This window comes from Bos indicus, chromosome 17, assembly GCF_029378745.1.
Source record: "Bos indicus isolate NIAB-ARS_2022 breed Sahiwal x Tharparkar chromosome 17, NIAB-ARS_B.indTharparkar_mat_pri_1.0, whole genome shotgun sequence".
In the NCBI taxonomy this organism is placed as follows: domain Eukaryota; kingdom Metazoa; phylum Chordata; class Mammalia; order Artiodactyla; family Bovidae; genus Bos; species Bos indicus.
Genome location: NC_091776.1, coordinates 65,765,830 through 65,782,318, shown reverse-complemented (window position 1 = coordinate 65,782,318; position 16,489 = coordinate 65,765,830). Strand labels below are relative to the sequence as shown.

The window sequence follows — 16,489 nt, the reverse complement described above, 5'->3', positions numbered from 1 at the left end:
CTATGCACGGAAGGCAGGTAGGCTGTGTAGCCTGGCACAAAGTCAGTCCTCAGGAAAGAGATGCCAGTAGCACGACGGTCAGTGTGTCCTGTGACGCCAGGGCGGATGAAGTGGTTTGGAGCCCTCATGCCCCAAGAAGCCCACTGGCTGGGTATCTGGACCTCCCCAGTGGTCCAGTGGTTAAGAATCTGCCTGCCAATGAAGGGGACATGGGCTCCATCCCTGGTCCGTGAAGGTTCCACACTCTGTGGGGGCACCTCAGCACCACAGTTACTGAGCCCACGCGCCTAGGCCCACGCTCCACAACGAGAGGGGTGGACGCAATGAGAAGCCCGCGCGCCACAAAGAAGAGTAGCTCCCACTCACCGCACCTAGAGAGAGCCTACGCACAGCAACGAAGACCCAGCACCGTCAAAAATAAATTTAAGAAAGAAAGAAAGACCAGTGTCCTCCGTGGCGTCATATGAGCCTGCGGTCCTGCACTAAGGCCCTGGGATATAACTTGGAATGTCTCAGAATCATAGAGAAATGTTGTGAGCCACTTCTAAGCAAAAGCAGGAGGTTAAGAGCTTTGTGGGAAGAGAAGGGTGGACGGGCCTCAAGCCTGCCCTACTTCACAGCAGGAACTCTTGCAGTCTGGCTAGAGCCTGGGCCCACTACTGAATAAGCCGAAGCGGGATGATGCCCTCGGTGGCAGCCGCAACCTTTGCTTAGGCCCAGATCTTTCTACTTCTCTCACCGCAGCTCAAATTCGTCAAGTTAGCAGCATAGATGTTGGAAAATGTACAACTTACACTCAACACAGCACCAGAGGACACCTTTCCACAGCCTTCGTCCCAGATGGAGGCAGCTGGCGTGGAAACTCTTGGCTGACCTAGGGGTCAGGGGTCATCCACTGACCTTTCTGAACTCCCCACCAACCCCATCCCAAACTCCCAGCTGAGATGATGACGCCACAGACCCTGGGCAAGAACAGATGGGGCTGTCGGCTGATGCACGAGTCATGAGCGTTCTCTGAGCCTGGGGGAACAGCTTAAAGTGTTCCTCCACTAATCTAAGGAGGCTGATGCCCTAGTCTAAGTTACAGCGCAAGGGCACCCGTGCTGGCGAGCATGCGCTGAAATGCTGCCACACCGGCCTCCTGGCTTTCTGAGCACGTAGCCACGTTTCCAGCCTGGAAGGCCTGTTACACTCGGATCTAATTCCCAACATGGGGAAATGTGACTTTTCATAATTTGAACAAGTCTCTCAAAGAGCCTCACTCCAGCTGAAGCATCGCTCTGTCTCTCTCCCAGGGTGGGTTTGAATCCTAATTGAGAGCTCAGTTCAGAGATGTACCTGGACCAATCCCTCAGGCTCCAATCAACACTGCCGTCCCCTGGCTATGAGGCAATTATGAGGGGCGTGCAGGGCGGAGCTGCGGGGGAAGAGCGCCTGCAGCACCCGGCTTGAGCGTGGCCCTGCTCTGGATGGCGGCTCTCCACCCCAGGGTCCCGCACACTTCTTTTTCTCGTTGATAACCAATTTAACTGTGCAGTGACCAGACAGCATGACTTGGATGGTCTTAAGAAGTGTTGAGCCTTCTTTCTGGGCGATTTTTCCCGTTTCCTCCCACACCTACGTCATTACTGAAACCCACGCTCCATGGGAATTATAAGACAGAGAGGCCAAGGCAGCTGAGGATTAGGAGATGCTTCCCAGGAGGCATCCTGGGCTCAGGGAGGCTTCACAGGCTCGCAGCCCGCGCCCAGAGGGGCCTGCGTGCGGTGCAGCTTTGCTGTGACTGCAGTGAAATTCCGAATCCATTCTGAACGAATGGGTATATCTTTCCTTTTCTCCTTTGCTTTTTGCGTCTCTTCTTTTCACAGCTATTTGTAAGGCCTCCTCAGACAACCGTTTTGCCTTTTTGCATTTCTTTTTCTTGGGGATGGTCTTGATCCCTGCCTCCTGTAAAATATCATGAACCTCTGTCCATAGTTCTTCAGGCACCCTATCAGATCTAATCCTTTGAATCTATTTCTCACTTCCACTGTATAATAGTAAAGGATTTGATTTAGGTCATACCTGAATGCTCTAGTGATTTTCCCTACTTTCTTCAATCTAGGTCTGATTTTGGGAATAAGGAGTTCATGATCTGAGCCATAGTCAGTTCCCGGTCTTGTTTTTGCAGACTGTATAGAGCTTCTCCATCTTTGGCTGCAAAGAATGTAATCAATCTGATTTCGGTATTGACAATCTGGTGATGGAAGAGGGTGTTTGCTATGACCAGTGCATTCTCTTGGCAAAACTCTGTTAGCCTTTGCCCTGCTTCATTCTGTACTCCAAGGCCAAATTTGCCTGTTACTCCAGGCATTTCTTGACTTCCTACTTTTGCATTCCAGTCCCCTATAATGAAAAGGACATCTTTTGGAGGTGTTAGTTCTAGAAGGTCTTGTAGGTCTTCATAAAGCCATTCAACTTCAGCTTCTTCAGCATTACTGGTCAGGGCATAGACTTGGATTACTGTGATACAGAACAGTTTGCCTTGGAAACGAACAGAGATCATTCTGTTGTTTTTGTGACTGTATCCAAGTACTGCATTTTGGACTCTTGTTGACTATGATGGCTACTCCATGTCTTTCAAGGGATTCTTGCCCACAGTAGTAGATATAATGGTCATCTGAGTTAAAAGATATACCCATGTGAATGCAGAGTTCCAAAGAATAGCAAGGAGAGATAAGAAAGCCTTCCTCAGTGATCAATGCAAAGAAATAGAGGAAAACAATAGAATGGGAAAGACTAGAGATCTCTTCAAGAAAATTAGAGATACCAAGGGAATATTTCAAGCAAAGATGGGCAAAATAAAGGAAAGAAATGGTATGGACCTAACAGAAGCAGAAGATATTAAGAAGAGGTGGCAAGAATACACAGAAGAACTATACAAAAAAGATCTTCACGACCCAGATAATCATGATGGTGTGATCACTCACCTAGAGCCAGACATCCTGGAATGCAAAGTCAAGTGGGCCTTAGGAAACATCACTACGAACAAAGCTAGTGGAGGTGATGGAATTCCAGTTGAGCTATTTCAAATCCTGAAAGATGATGCTGTGAAAGTGCTGCACTCAATATGTCAGCAAATTTGGAAAACTCAGCAGTGGCCACAGAACTGGAAAAGGTCAGTTTTCACTCCAATCCCAAAGAAAGGCAATGCCAAAGAATGCTCAAACTACCACACAATTGCACTCATCTCACATGCTATCAAAGTAATGCTCAAAATTCTCCAAGCCAGCCTTCAACAGTATGTGAACCATGAACTTCCACATGTTCAAGGTGGATTTAGAAAAGGAACCAGAGATCAAATTGCCAACATCAGCTGGATCATCAAAAAAGCAAGAGAGTTCTAGAAAAAAATCTACTTCTGCTTTATTAACTATGCCAAAGCCTTTAACTGTGTGGATCACACCAAACTGTGGAAAATTCTTAAAGAGATGGGAATACCAGACCACCTGACCTGCCTCCTGAGAAATCTGTGTGCAGGTCAGGAAGCAACAGAACTGGACATGGAACAACAGACTCTTTCCAAATCAGGAAAGGAGTACGTCAAGGCTGTATACTGTCACTCTGATAATTTAACTTATATGCAGAGTACATCATGAGAAACGCTGGGCTGGATGAAGCACAAGCTGGGATCAAGATTGCCAGGAGAAATATTAATAACCTCAGATATGCAGATGACACTACCCTTATGGTAGAAAGCAAAGAAGAACTAAAGAGCATCTGGATGAAAGTCAAAGAGGAGAGTGAAAAAGTTGGTTTAAAACTCAACATTCAGAACACTAAGATCATGGCATCTGGTCTCAAGACTTCATGGCAAATAGATGGGGAAACAATGGAAATAGTGAGAGACTTTATTTTGGGGGGCTCCAAAATCACTGCAGATGGTGACTGCAGCCATGAAATTAAAAGACGTTTGCTCCTTGGAAGAAAAGTTATGACCAACCTAGACAACATATTAAAAAGCAGAGACATTACTTTGCCAACAAAAGTCCGTCTAGTCAAAGCTATGGTTTTTCCAGTAGTCACGTCATCGATGTTAGAGTTGGACTATAAAGAAAGCTGAGCGCCGAAGATTAATGCTTTTTAACTGTGGTGTTGAAGAAGACTCTTGAGAGTTCCTTGGCCTGCTAGGAGGTCCAACCAGTCCATCCTAAAGGAAATCAGTCCTGAATATTCATTGGAAGGACTGATGCTGAAGCTGAAACTCCAATACTTTGGCCACCTGATGCGAAGAGCTGACTCATTTGAAAAGACCCTGATGCTGGGAAAGACTGAAGGCAGGAGGAGAAGGGGACTACAGAGGATGAGATGGTTGGATGGCATCACCGAGTCAATGGACATGAGTTTGAGCAAGCTCTGGGAGTTAGTAATGGAAGGGAAGCCTGGTGTGCTGCAGTCCATGGGGTCACAAAGAGTTGGACACGACTGAGCGACTGAACTGAACTGATTCTGAACAAAAAGCCCCAGGTTCTCATTCCTCCGTGGACTCATGGGTTATGCTGCTGATCCTGCCTGGGGTCCTGGGGTGCTTCATGAGGACACAGTGGGCCACTTCAAAAGGCGAAGAAAGGTGGGAGAGAGGGAAGGAAGAAGAGCAGGAGACTTTTGCTCTTTCCCATTCATCTTACTTGGGCAGGCTGTTTACTTCCAGAACACTCCTTGTCGGCCCTGACTCAATTTTCTCCGGAGCTCCTGCCTCTGGCTCCTTCTTTCAGCCTGGGTTTCAGTTCAATTCTTCCTCTCAGAGAGGCCAGGTGTACCTGCTGCTATTCATCAAAGCATCGTGTTCTCTGTCTTTGTAACTCCTACTGTAGTCTAGTGTTCCATTCACCAGTCTGCCCGCTGTACTCACGGGCAGGGACACACACACACACACACATACACACACATGGAATGTGGGCTCCACAGAGGCAGAGGCCTGTGCTCTCCTCCCTCTCTACTCCTCAGGGATTTAACTTCCGCCTGTCCCCGGGCAAGTTATTCAATCTCCCTGTGTCTCTAGGACAGAGACACATGATGACAAGAAGCAAGCTGACTGAGACAAACGCCCAGCTCAGTGTGGTGTGGAACAGGTAGAGCCGATCACACGGATGAATGAATGAAACTGACGATGGCTGAGCCCCGCCAAGTACACGGGCCTGTGCCAGGGTCGGATTTTTTCACTTACTTCTTATTATCAACCCATCTTACAGATGAAGAGACTGAGGCTCAGAGAGGTTGAATAACTGGAGGAAAGTAAAAGTGTTAGGTCGCTCAGTCATGCCTGATTCTTTGCGACCCCAATGACTGTAGCCAACCAGGCCCCTTTGTCCAGGGCATCCTCAAGATAAGAACACAGGTGGTAGCTGGTAAGTTGTGTCGGACTCTTTAAACCCCCGTGGACTGTAGCCTGCCAGGCTCCATTGTCCATGGGATTCTCCAAGCAAGAATACTAGACTGGGTTGCCATTTCCTTCTCTAGGGGATCTTTCCCATCCAGGAATTGAACCCATGTCTCCTGCATCGCAGGCAGATTCTTTACCATCTGAGCCAGCTAGTTGACAAACTTAAACCCCTGGTTCAAGTTTGAAATGAATCCCCAGATCCCTGATTGGAAATCGGGCTGGATGAAAGGCAGCACCTGCGCCCTCCCCAGGCCGCCCCCTCTTCCAGCTGCAAGTATCCCACGCACGGCCTGGGCTCGTCCAGATCCAAGGCGCCATTTTTTCACACCGGGGGTCCTGTGACCATCTCGCCCCTCACACTGTCCTGAACACAGGCTGTTTCACAGGTTGTTGTCCCTGGTTCCCTGTCACACCTGCCCAGCCTGTCCCTGTACCTCCAAGAACAGACTCTCTGCCTCTTTTCAGTCTTGTTATTTTTAGAACTTTTACTGTTTATTAGAAAAGCAATCTACTTCTGTGCAAGTAAAAATGGTTTAAAAGTTTTGCTCATTTGTAAAAACCTCCAATACTTGTATATACAGTCATTAATTCCCTTTATAATTAATGCAAAAGCTCTAGCATTTCTATTAATGGAGAAGCCAGCCCAAGCACGGAGTGGGTAGTATTGACGCCAGGGGTTTGTAATTACAGATGCTGGTCCTGTCATGACTCTAATAAAACTGGTGGGGGGGGGGGGGACGGGGACCCTGAATGTGACCATGAGCTGGGAGGCTGCTGCAGGATCAGGATTTGCCATTTTACCAGCAATTTCACAGCTTTGCACATTAGTGGGCGTCATAGAAATCCTCAGGATATTGGCGTGGAAGCGATTTTTGCACAAACTGAGGATTTTTTAGATAAAGCCCTTCATTTAGAGGCCAGAACATGGTAAGTCCACTGGGTCTGTATCACACTGATGTTGAAAATGAACACCTTCACGGGGGAGTCGGCAGCAGTCGGCCTCTGAGCAGCGGTCACCAGCCCAGGACCACAGCAAGGACGGTACCACCAGCGGGGAGCATCCCGCCTCTGCTCGCCTGAGCCAGCCAGTTATCCTCCCACCCACAGTGCGCCTGAATCCCCGGGCCCCCAGACTGGAGAGGGGAGCCCTGCCCACTGAAGACCGCAGAGCCCCCAGGGCACAGCCCCCGCCGTGCCCAGCCCCGCCTGCCCCTCGCAGGCACCTCTCTGTGTCGCTGTCGCAGCCCCCCGTCAGCCCCGCCCCGCCTGCCCCTCGCAGGCACCTCTCTGTGTCGCTGTCACTGGATGCCACCTCCTCCAAGGCTGCCTGCAGGTCGGCGATCCGTCGGATGGACGTCTCCAGGTCAGTCTGCAGGGTCTGTCGTATTGCGGCGAGCTCCTCCACGTACTTCTCCTGGGGACAGAGACCACAACACACGTTGGCCCTGGGCGAGACCCCCACTCACTTACGAGAGCTCTGGGGAGGAGCCTGGTGTTCACCGGGACCGTGTGACATGGTGGGTACCCACGAGGGGCTCTCCCTAAGGAAGGGCTCATGGAGCCTCAGACAGATGCTACAGATTTCAGAGGAGGAAATAGATGCCTCAGGAGCTCACACACACCAGAAATGCTAGACCCAGCCTGTGCGACCCCACACAGAACGCCCTAGATGGATGGCAGACGTAAGACTCAGTGATGTTTCCCAGGAGAGCCGCTGAGGCTGGTTCTGGAGGCTGAGTCCCGCCCCGGGGTGGATGTGGAGCGGGAGGTTGCAGGGAGGGCAGAAGAGCGGGTCCCTTTCAACTCTGCCACCCAGGCTCCCTCAGCCCTCCCGATACCCTCAAAGGCAGCACGGGCAAAGACAGAAACCCCAGTGGGGCTCCCTCTGGAGCTGGCCAGCACCACTGATGTGTCCTGAGACCTTTCCATGCCCAGCGCTGCGTTCAGCGCTTCGGGCTCCTGCCCTCACTCTCTGCTCACGAGCCTGGCACGCGGCTCTATCACTGTCCCCACTTCGCAGATGAAGAGCTGAGGCCTGGGGGAGGCCTGAATGGAACTCGAGCTGGAACTGAGGCGGGTGCAGCAGACTCCACCTGTGCTCATCCAGTTACTTTCCGCCCTAATTGGATTTTATCCAGACTCTCTGGAAAGCCTCTGACTGCCATGTGTAACGTTTTCCACACACGGCTCCCCGTTCGCACAATGACTGTCGGCTGAGGGTAAGTCTGCCCTCCGGGGGACACTGTGTAGAGGCGTTGCTGGTTGTGACATGGGGGTCTGGTGGCCTCTCGCAGAGCAGAGGCCAAAGGTGCTGTCCAGCATCCTCAGTTCACAGAGCAGCCCCCACCACTGAGGACCGATTACTTCACAAGAGTGTCACCAGCATCCAGCCTGAGAAACTCTGGGTTCAACCCAGAGACCCACCTTCTGGGAGCTAATCCTAGCGGGGGGAAGAGTCAAAAGGCAGAGTAGGGCTTCCCTCCTGGTCCAGAGGTTAAGACTCTGCCTGCCAACGCAGGGGACACGAGTTCAACTCCTGGTCTGGGAAGATCCCACACGCCACAGGGCAACTAAGCCCGTGTGTCACAACTACTGAGCCTGCGAGTCACGACTACTGAAGTCTGTGCACCTAGAGACTGCGCTCTGCAACCAGAGAGGCCACCGCAATTAGACGCTCATGCACTGCAACTAGAGAAAGCCAGTATGCAGCAGTGAAGACCCAGTGCAACCAACAATAAAATAAATAATAAACATTAAAAAGGGGGGAGGTGCAGAGCAAGGCCCTGGACCCAAGGACGCTTGGAATGGAGCTACTGATGGCACCAAGAGCCCGAGAGCCGCCCCGCTGCCCAGCCACGGGGACTGGTAGGGAAACCGCGATGCAGTGCGTCGCTCTGATGCTCAGACAGAAGCCAACACGAGCAATCAGGGTGGCGCCATCGGGGAACCCTTCACAAAATAATGTCAAGCAAGCAGAAAAGAACAGAAAATACGACGCCCAGGTCTCCATGCAAACAGCACATGTGCAGCTGGGAAAGCAGTGGAGAGCTGAGAATATTTACAGATAGGAGCAAAGGTGGGTGAGGGATAGGATTTTCCTTCAAGCTGCTCTTAGGTCAAGTTTCTTTTTGACTGTTGTCTTAGGCAACAGGTATATACCAACTGATAAGAGCGTGAAGGGTGAAAATGTAAGGACTCTGGGTCCATTTAAGTACGGCTCTCAGCTCCCCCTGAGACTCACCAACAGTACAACCCTTCTCTGAGCCTGGGATGGCTTTTATTTTGCAGATGAGGAAACTGAGGCCAGGGAAGTCACTTGGGGCAGCAAGGGGAAAACCTCTGGTCTGCCTCGCTCACTGGCCAGTGATCTTTCTGGGGCTCTGTCTGCCTGCCCCTGGGAAAGCCAGCGAGGCCCAGGGCTCCCTTTGCAGGGACACATTCAGATCCCTGTAGCAGGCCAGCCGGTCCATCCACGGTATTGTAAGTCTGTGCCTTTTCCCTGATTGTGTGTCTTTTTCAATTTGAGAGAGAGAGTGAGCAAAGACCGGGGAAGCCGAAGGGTCAAGCCCAGCTGACGAGGGAAGGGGCGGCGTGGAGAGGTGGGGGGTGCGCACAGGGGCTGGTGGAATACCACGGCTGATTGAAACTGCCAGCTGTGAAATCCCCAGCTTGGTGCTGATGAGGTGAGAGGCGGTCTGAGACGGGGGCCCCCAGGCAGGAGGCTGGCGGACTGTCAGAGGAAATAACACACTGTGGGGCGGCGAGGGGGTGCTTGTCAGCTCATCGAGACACCGGGAGACGGCTGGGCGCACAATCCCAGGAGACGGCAGGGGCGTCGCCCGAGCTCAGCTCCTCGCTAGTGGGCCAGGATGACAGCGTCCCTGGGAAGCGAGGGGACGAGGCATCAGTGTGTTTCTAAGACACAGAGATGCTACCCAACGGCCCCGTCAGGGCCATGCCAGGCACGTCAGGCATGCCAGGCACCTCAGGGCCATGCCAGGCACGTGGTGAATGTTCCTTTTAGAGATGAGGAGACTGAGCACCAGAGCAGCAAAAAGACCTGCCCACGGTCACACAGTCAAGAGACCACAAAGTCAGGCAGCCGGGTCTTGGGTTCTCAGGTGAGGCCCCTGTGCCATGTGAGCCAAGCGAGAGGAGCCCAGACGTCCCCTCCCAGTTGTGCTTGGGTGACCTTGGCCCATGCCAACATCATGCAGAGGAGGCCCTCCAACCTTGCCCTGCAGGGGCCCTCCTGGAGGACAGGGATGGCGCAGGTGCTGGGTCTTAGGGACGGGGGGCTCTGGGCTGGGACTAAGCAGCTGAGCAGAGGAAATGGGGACCTGAGGTGGGTCCGATCCGCATTATCATGATCATGAAAGTAGGCTCTGGAGCCAGGATGCCTGGGTTCAAATCCAAGCTCTCCCACCCACAGGCTGTGTGACCTTCAGCAAGTTACTCAACCTCTCTGATCCCCATGGGTAAGATGGAGGCAGCAGCGGCCCCTTCACAGAGCTGCTGTGAGCACAGAATGAGCGTGGCAGAGAGGAAAGGCCTGGCCAGCAGAGGTGTTACTATCTTTTAGTTCTGAGAGAACAAGCAGCAACCGGGTGGGTGTCCCTGCAGCACTGAGGTGGTCCGCCAAGGTCACACAGAGAATAAGGAGGCTGGAATGCAGGCCTCTGAAAGCTTTTCACCATCTGCAGAGGAGAAGCAGGGGTGGAAAGCACGGGCAGCTTAAAGAGTGAGTTAGCTAGACAGCAAGAAGAGTCGAAGTTAGCTAGACAGCAAGGAGAGTCGAGAACAAGAAAACCATCCACAGACAGATGAGGCAGGTGGTTCCGGGGACCTGCCGCAACCCCCTCACTCTCCACCACACCCCTTGCCCTCTGGGCTCCACCCTCCAATTTGCCTGGGGATGCACATCACGCTCTGGAGAAGGCAACGGCACCCCACTCCAGTACCCTTGCCTGGAGAATCCCATGGATGGAGGAGCCTGGTAGGCTGCAGTCCATGGGGTCGCTGAGGGTCGGACACGACTGAGCAACTTCACTTTCACTTTTCACTTTCATGCATTGGAGAAGGCAATGGCAACCCACTCCAGTACTCTTGCCTGGAGAATCCCATGGATGGAGGAGCCTGGTAGGCTGCAGTCCATGGGGTCGCTAGGAGTCAGACACGAGCGAGCGACTTCACTTTTACTTTTCACTTTCATGCATTGGAGAAGGAAATGGCGACCCACTCCAGTGTTCTTGCCTGGAGAATCCCAGGGACGGGGGAACCTGGTGGGCTGCCGTCTATGGGGTCGCACAGAGTCGGACATGACTGAAGCGACTTAGCAGCAGCAGCAGCAGCACATCACGCTCAGCAGAAACCTCCCAAGAAGACGGATTTGGGAAATTCAGAGTCTGTGTAATCAGCAATCAGCACACCTTTCCTGCTTCAGCTCAAAAACCAGGTAGTCCGCTGATTGCAGAGACCAAGTCATTAGGCGAAGTGGATGCGGCAGCCCCACCAGTCTTGGAGGCAGACAAAACAAGCCCATGCCAGAGACAGCTCGAGAGACACGGGAGGGGGGCACCAGGAGAAGAGGGCATGAGGGAGGGCTGGGACTTCTTCCACCTCCCAGACCAGCAATCGGTCAGGACTGCCGCTACACAAATGAGGTTGCTTTTTGAGGCCAAGGGTAAGCTTGTGGTCTTCTGTGTTTCTCTCTTTTAGGGACATGGGGCAGGAAGAAGCTGGAGGAAAAACTAGGTTACAAAACTACTTAGACAGTAAGATGTATACAGCAGAAACCCGCTAACAAATAACCCATATGTCCATATTACTCTGTAGCTGGAACACAGCGATGCGTGCCTGGTAGCTTCCGTCGTGTCTGACTCTTCTCAACCCTATGGACTGCAGCCTGCCAGGCTCCTCTGTCCATGGGGTTCTCCAGGCAAGAACACTGGAGTGGGTTGCCATTTCCTCCTCCAGGGCATGTTCCCGACCCAGGGATTGAACCTGCTTTAGCAGGCTGGTTCTTTGCCACTAGCACCACCTGGGAGTGATACATACATTGTAATAGACATAAAACACTAACATAAAGTACATATTCATTATATATATGTAGGTATGTATATATACATATTACATATCATTCGTTCAATAAACATTTTTTGAGCATGAACTATGTGCCAGCACTGATCCAGGTGCAGGAGATATAGACAAAATCCTAACTTCTACAGAGCATCATTCTTCTAGGGCCCTAATCTACCTGTATTGCTGAGTCTAGAACAGAGCAGGCAACTCAAGATGTCTTAGGACTGAGTGATGGTGTTACTGCATGACTGTAAGAGGTGAGTCAAGGAGGGACAGGGTGCTACTCGTTTAGCTGTACACAACACACACCATGCATACAGACATCACCAAACCACGTGGTATGCATATGTGCTGGCCACCCTTGCATCATGTGAGAGACTCATCAACTCTTGTTAAACGCCCAAGCTGCTCCCCCTGGAACACGCTGTGTGTAGCTGCTCATGTAGGGAGCAGTTCATACAATAATTAGTGGCTGCAATTAACATCGTCTCCTCTTGTGAGGTTCAATTAGAGGCTAGTATTTAAAACCATCGTTTGCTTCCTCTTCCCAGGGCATCTCCACCTTCATAGGCCCCTCTTCTGTCTGCAGACACACGGGACTCTCATATGTCACTTTCTGCGGCTCTGGAGGTTGCCTTGTTCACCTTCGGAGGTATCCCACAAGGCTTCCCAAAGTTAATTTTACCTAGTTTATAGCATGGGCTTCCCTGGTGACTCAGATGGTAAAGAATCCACCTGCAATGCAGGAAACCTGGATTCGATCCCTGGGCTGAGAAGATCCCCTGGGGAAGGGTATGGCAACCCACTCTAGTATTCCTGGCTGGAGACTCCCATGGACAGAGGAGCCTGGTGGGCTATAGTCCATGGGGTCACAGAGTTGGACATGACTGAGCGACTGAGCACAGCACAGCGCGTTTATAGTACAGAGTAGACTATCTGGAAACATCCCCAAGCCCTGATGAGAAATCATCTCGTTATTCGGTTTTGATGTGCTAAAGACAAATAGAAACTTTATTTACAGAGCCTGGTGTTAAGAAAATTATACACACATACATAAGCTGTAGAAATATATACAAATGCATGTTTACATAACGCATGCATATAGTATATGAAAACATAAATATATATAAATGTGTATATGTGTGAATGTGTGTGCACATGTGTATTTATAGATACACACACAAGTATTCCCAGTCTGACACACAGCATGTAGTTAACAAGTATCTGTGAATAAGTAATAAATGAACCCATTTATTTCTGTCTCTCACATGGGCAAGCATGGCGCTAAGTGTCTGAAAAACCTTCTCTCACATCATCTTTATAAGAACCCTCGGAGTCATATACAATAGAAACCCATAAAAAGTAACCCGAGAATACTACCACAAAGTCCCAGCGGAATTACTGCCTCTGTGGGGTGAGGTGCGAGGAACCACAGTTTCACTTAACTTGTGCAAAGGCCACGTGCCTGGGAGGAGGGCCCCGTGAGTAGTGTCCTGGCGAGAGCTCCCAAGCCATGATGGCAATGGAGTGAGCACTGGCAGGAAGTGCTCAGTCCCACTCTGAGAAAGAGCTGGGGCACCCCTTAGAAAACCCCAAATGACGCGTCAGATTCCCTTATTTAAGACTGAGGGTGGTGGTCCAGTGGTTCAGAATCCGCCTTCCAATGCAGGGGACGTGGGTTCGATCCCTGGTTGGGGAACTAAGCTCCCACCTGCCACTGGGCAACTAAGCCCATGTGCCACGACTAACGAAGCCCCGTGTGCCACAGCTACTGAGCCCACACGCTCTAGAGCCCACCCTCCGCAACAGGAGAGGCTCATGCAAGGCTGAAAAGGAGCCCAAGTTCCCCCTGGAAGCAGGCCTAGGGAGAAGCTGGTTGTCACTAGGCAATACTCTCTCTTCAAAACAGTCCTGCAAGTTTTTTTACTGTATTTTAATGATGCGACAGACACAGAGTGACTTGTCAGAGATCCCAAAGTCACCCAGCTGGACAGTGACGCACAGGTTCAAGCTCAGGCCTGCCTGTTTCCAAAGGGGCAGGAAATTATCTCACAAGCCGTCCCGTCCCTTTTCTTCGCCTGCGGCAGGCACGTCTAATGCATCGCAGGCAACGTGGGGCCCGAGTCCACTCTAAACCACCCAGCTAAGTGCTTCTCCCCAGGGCTGCCCTCTGCTCCATCTGCCAGCATCAACTGGAACTGCCAACCCTGCCAACACTTCAAATAACCTCAATCGTCCTGGAAACGCCTCCTGAATCCTCAAAAAAGAAACTTATTATTAGTTGGTTGGGGTAGGGGGTATTTCTCCTTGAAACTGATGGGTGCTCTATGGGACCGAGGGAAGCTGAAGCCCACCACACCTAGGGAGCCGCCCTGGTGGGCGGGGAGGGGGAGATGCCAACGCTACCACCGTGGGAGCAGCGGGAGAAGCACTGGCCTTAGGACAAGGTGAACCTAAAGCGCCGTGTGACTGCTCAAGAGCCACCAACCCTTTCTGACTTCCAGGCTCTCATCTGTAAAAATGACAGTATTATTCCACGATAAACAGTATTGCGAGGAACAAGTGAAATAGTGTAAAACTGCGTACAGCTCGTATACCTGATACCGTGGCTCGTACTTGATACGTAACAAATGCTCCCGTTTCCTTCTTTCCAAGTGAAGACTTTGAAAATATGAAACCTGCAGGGACTGTATAGTGAGGATAGCCTCATTTTTCAGAAAATGAATTCTATGAACATGATGCTTTTTTTGTTGAAGTCAGAAGGATTTAATGTAATGCCTCCAAGGAAGCCTGTATCAGTCAGGAAGATAGAAATCACTCTAGATCATTCCACCAGAGGAATTTAATATAGGGAATTGGTTTTCCAGGTGATGGGGAAGATGAGAAGCCAGAAGAGATTAGCAACAGCAGGAAGGTACTGCTCACCCAGGGCTGGAAGGAAAAGGCAAGAAGTCAGGCAATGGCAGGGCTGCCCAGTGGGCGCTGCTGTCAGGGAGGAGGGTCCCTCACGGGACACGGGCTTACAGAGGCTGAGCTGCGGCCAGGCCTGCCCCCCTCCTCAAGGCAGTGTGAGAGAGGGAGAACACCTTGGTTCTTCTCCTCCCCTTCCCTTTCTATTGTCTGCCACTGCCTTCCACTGGCTGAACCTACCAGAAGGCAAGCCAGGAAAACAGCTTCCTGTGGTTCAGAGCAGAGAAGGGGCGAGAATGAATCTGAGAGGACACAGGAGAATTACCGGTACAGAGCACAAAAGCATCTGGGCTACATCCCAGGCTTCGTTATTAAAGACAGACGAGGGTGTTTTCAGTCTGTAAAAAAAAAAAAAACTCATCCAACTGTATACTTTTGCGATTTGCACACTTCTCTACTTGCATATTTCAAGGACGACACTGCAATAAATCCAGAATTATGAGTGCCAAGTGTTACAACCAAATGCTAGATTACAACCTCCAGTCTGCGTTAGTTATTTATTGCTACATAACAAATTGCCTCAACACCTAGTCGTTCTGAAATATCAAATATCATTCATTATCTCTCATGGTTTTCTGTGGGCCAGGATTTCAGAGGTGGCTTATCTATGTGGTTCTGATTCATGGTCTAAGGGAGGATGAATAAGGCCCCTAAAGATGCCCACATCCTAATCCCCAAAACATGTGAATATGTTGGATCTGGATGGCAAGGGGAATTTTGCAGATGTCACTAAATCAAAAATCTTGAGATGAGGGATTATCCTGGATTCTGTGGATATTCTGGGTGGGCCCTAATTGTAACCAAAAGGGTCCTTATATAAGGGAGGCAAGGGGGGTCCTTGGGGAAGAAAGCAGTGATGTAATGATGGAATCCCTGATCGGAGTGATGCAGCCAGGAACCAAGAAATGCTGGCTGCCCCTACAAGCTGGAGGATGCAAGCAGCGGGTCATTCCCTGGGGCTTCTAGAAGGAGCTAGGCCTCTTTTCACCTTGACTTAAACCCCGTGAGACTCATTTTGGACTTCTGACCTTATCATTAACAGAGAATAAACGGTGTCATTTTAAAGCTATGAAGTTTGTAGTAATTTGCTGCAACGGTGATGAGAAACTCATACAGGTTTTATCATGATGTTCTAGTGAAGATGTCAGCCAGGGCTACGCTGGTCTGAAGACCTCCCTGAAGCTGGAGAGTCCTTCCCAAGAAAGTTCACCGACAAGGCTATCAGCTGGAGGCCTCAGCCATGAGGGCTCCGCTGAGCTGCTTGAGTGTCCGCATGATGTGGTGGCTGCTGGGTTTACCAGAGCAAGTGATCCAAGGGAGAGCAAGGCAAACACCCAAGACCTTTCAGAACCCAAAGGGACAATCTACTGGTCACACGAGCCAACTCTGACACAACATGGAGGAGGCTGAGACATCCCCTGTGGTTCAGCGGCTAAGACTCCACGCTCCCAGTGCAGGGGGCCCAGGTTCCATCCCTGCTCAGGGAACTAGATCCCGCATGCCACAGCTCAGAGTATGAGTACTGCACTAAAAAAAGGCCCTGCGTGCTGCACCTAAAGACGCCATGTGCTGCAAAGAGGCTCAAAAGCCCCGTGTACCACAGCTAGGATCCGGTGCAGCCAAATAATACATAAACGCTTAAAAGAAAAGATGGAGGAGGCTACACAGGGGTGTGGACTCAGAGCTGGGGACCACTGAGAGCCCTCCCAGAAGCTGGTTCCCACAGCAACACGGACATTTCTTCACACACAGGCCTCATCTCGATTGACTCTCCCATTCTCAGAGGAAAACCCTGTAGGGATCCTGAAATTCTTCTCGGAACAGAGAAGAACAATCTATAAGAACAGAATCTTATAGATTCTGTTGTCTTCCCCCCTGCCCCAAGATATGTAGAAATCCTAATCTCCAGTGGCTCAGAATGCAACTGGACATGGAGACAAGGTCTTCACAGAGGCAATTCAGTTAAAACGAGGTCATGAGAATGGGTCTCACCCAGTGGCTGTGTCCTGACAAGAG

The 16,489-nt window shown here is 50.9% G+C and overlaps 1 protein-coding gene across 1 annotated transcript in view; it reads right to left on the bottom strand.

Moving 5' to 3' along the window:
* Window positions 1–16,489, bottom strand: part of MYO18B (myosin XVIIIB) — a 223,757-nt gene that overhangs the window by 28,336 nt on the left and 178,932 nt on the right. The window contains exon 40 of the mRNA XM_070769757.1: window positions 6,706–6,836. Coding sequence (XP_070625858.1) covers window positions 6,706–6,836 — 131 coding nt within the window. The remainder of the gene's footprint in view (window positions 1–6,705; window positions 6,837–16,489) is intronic.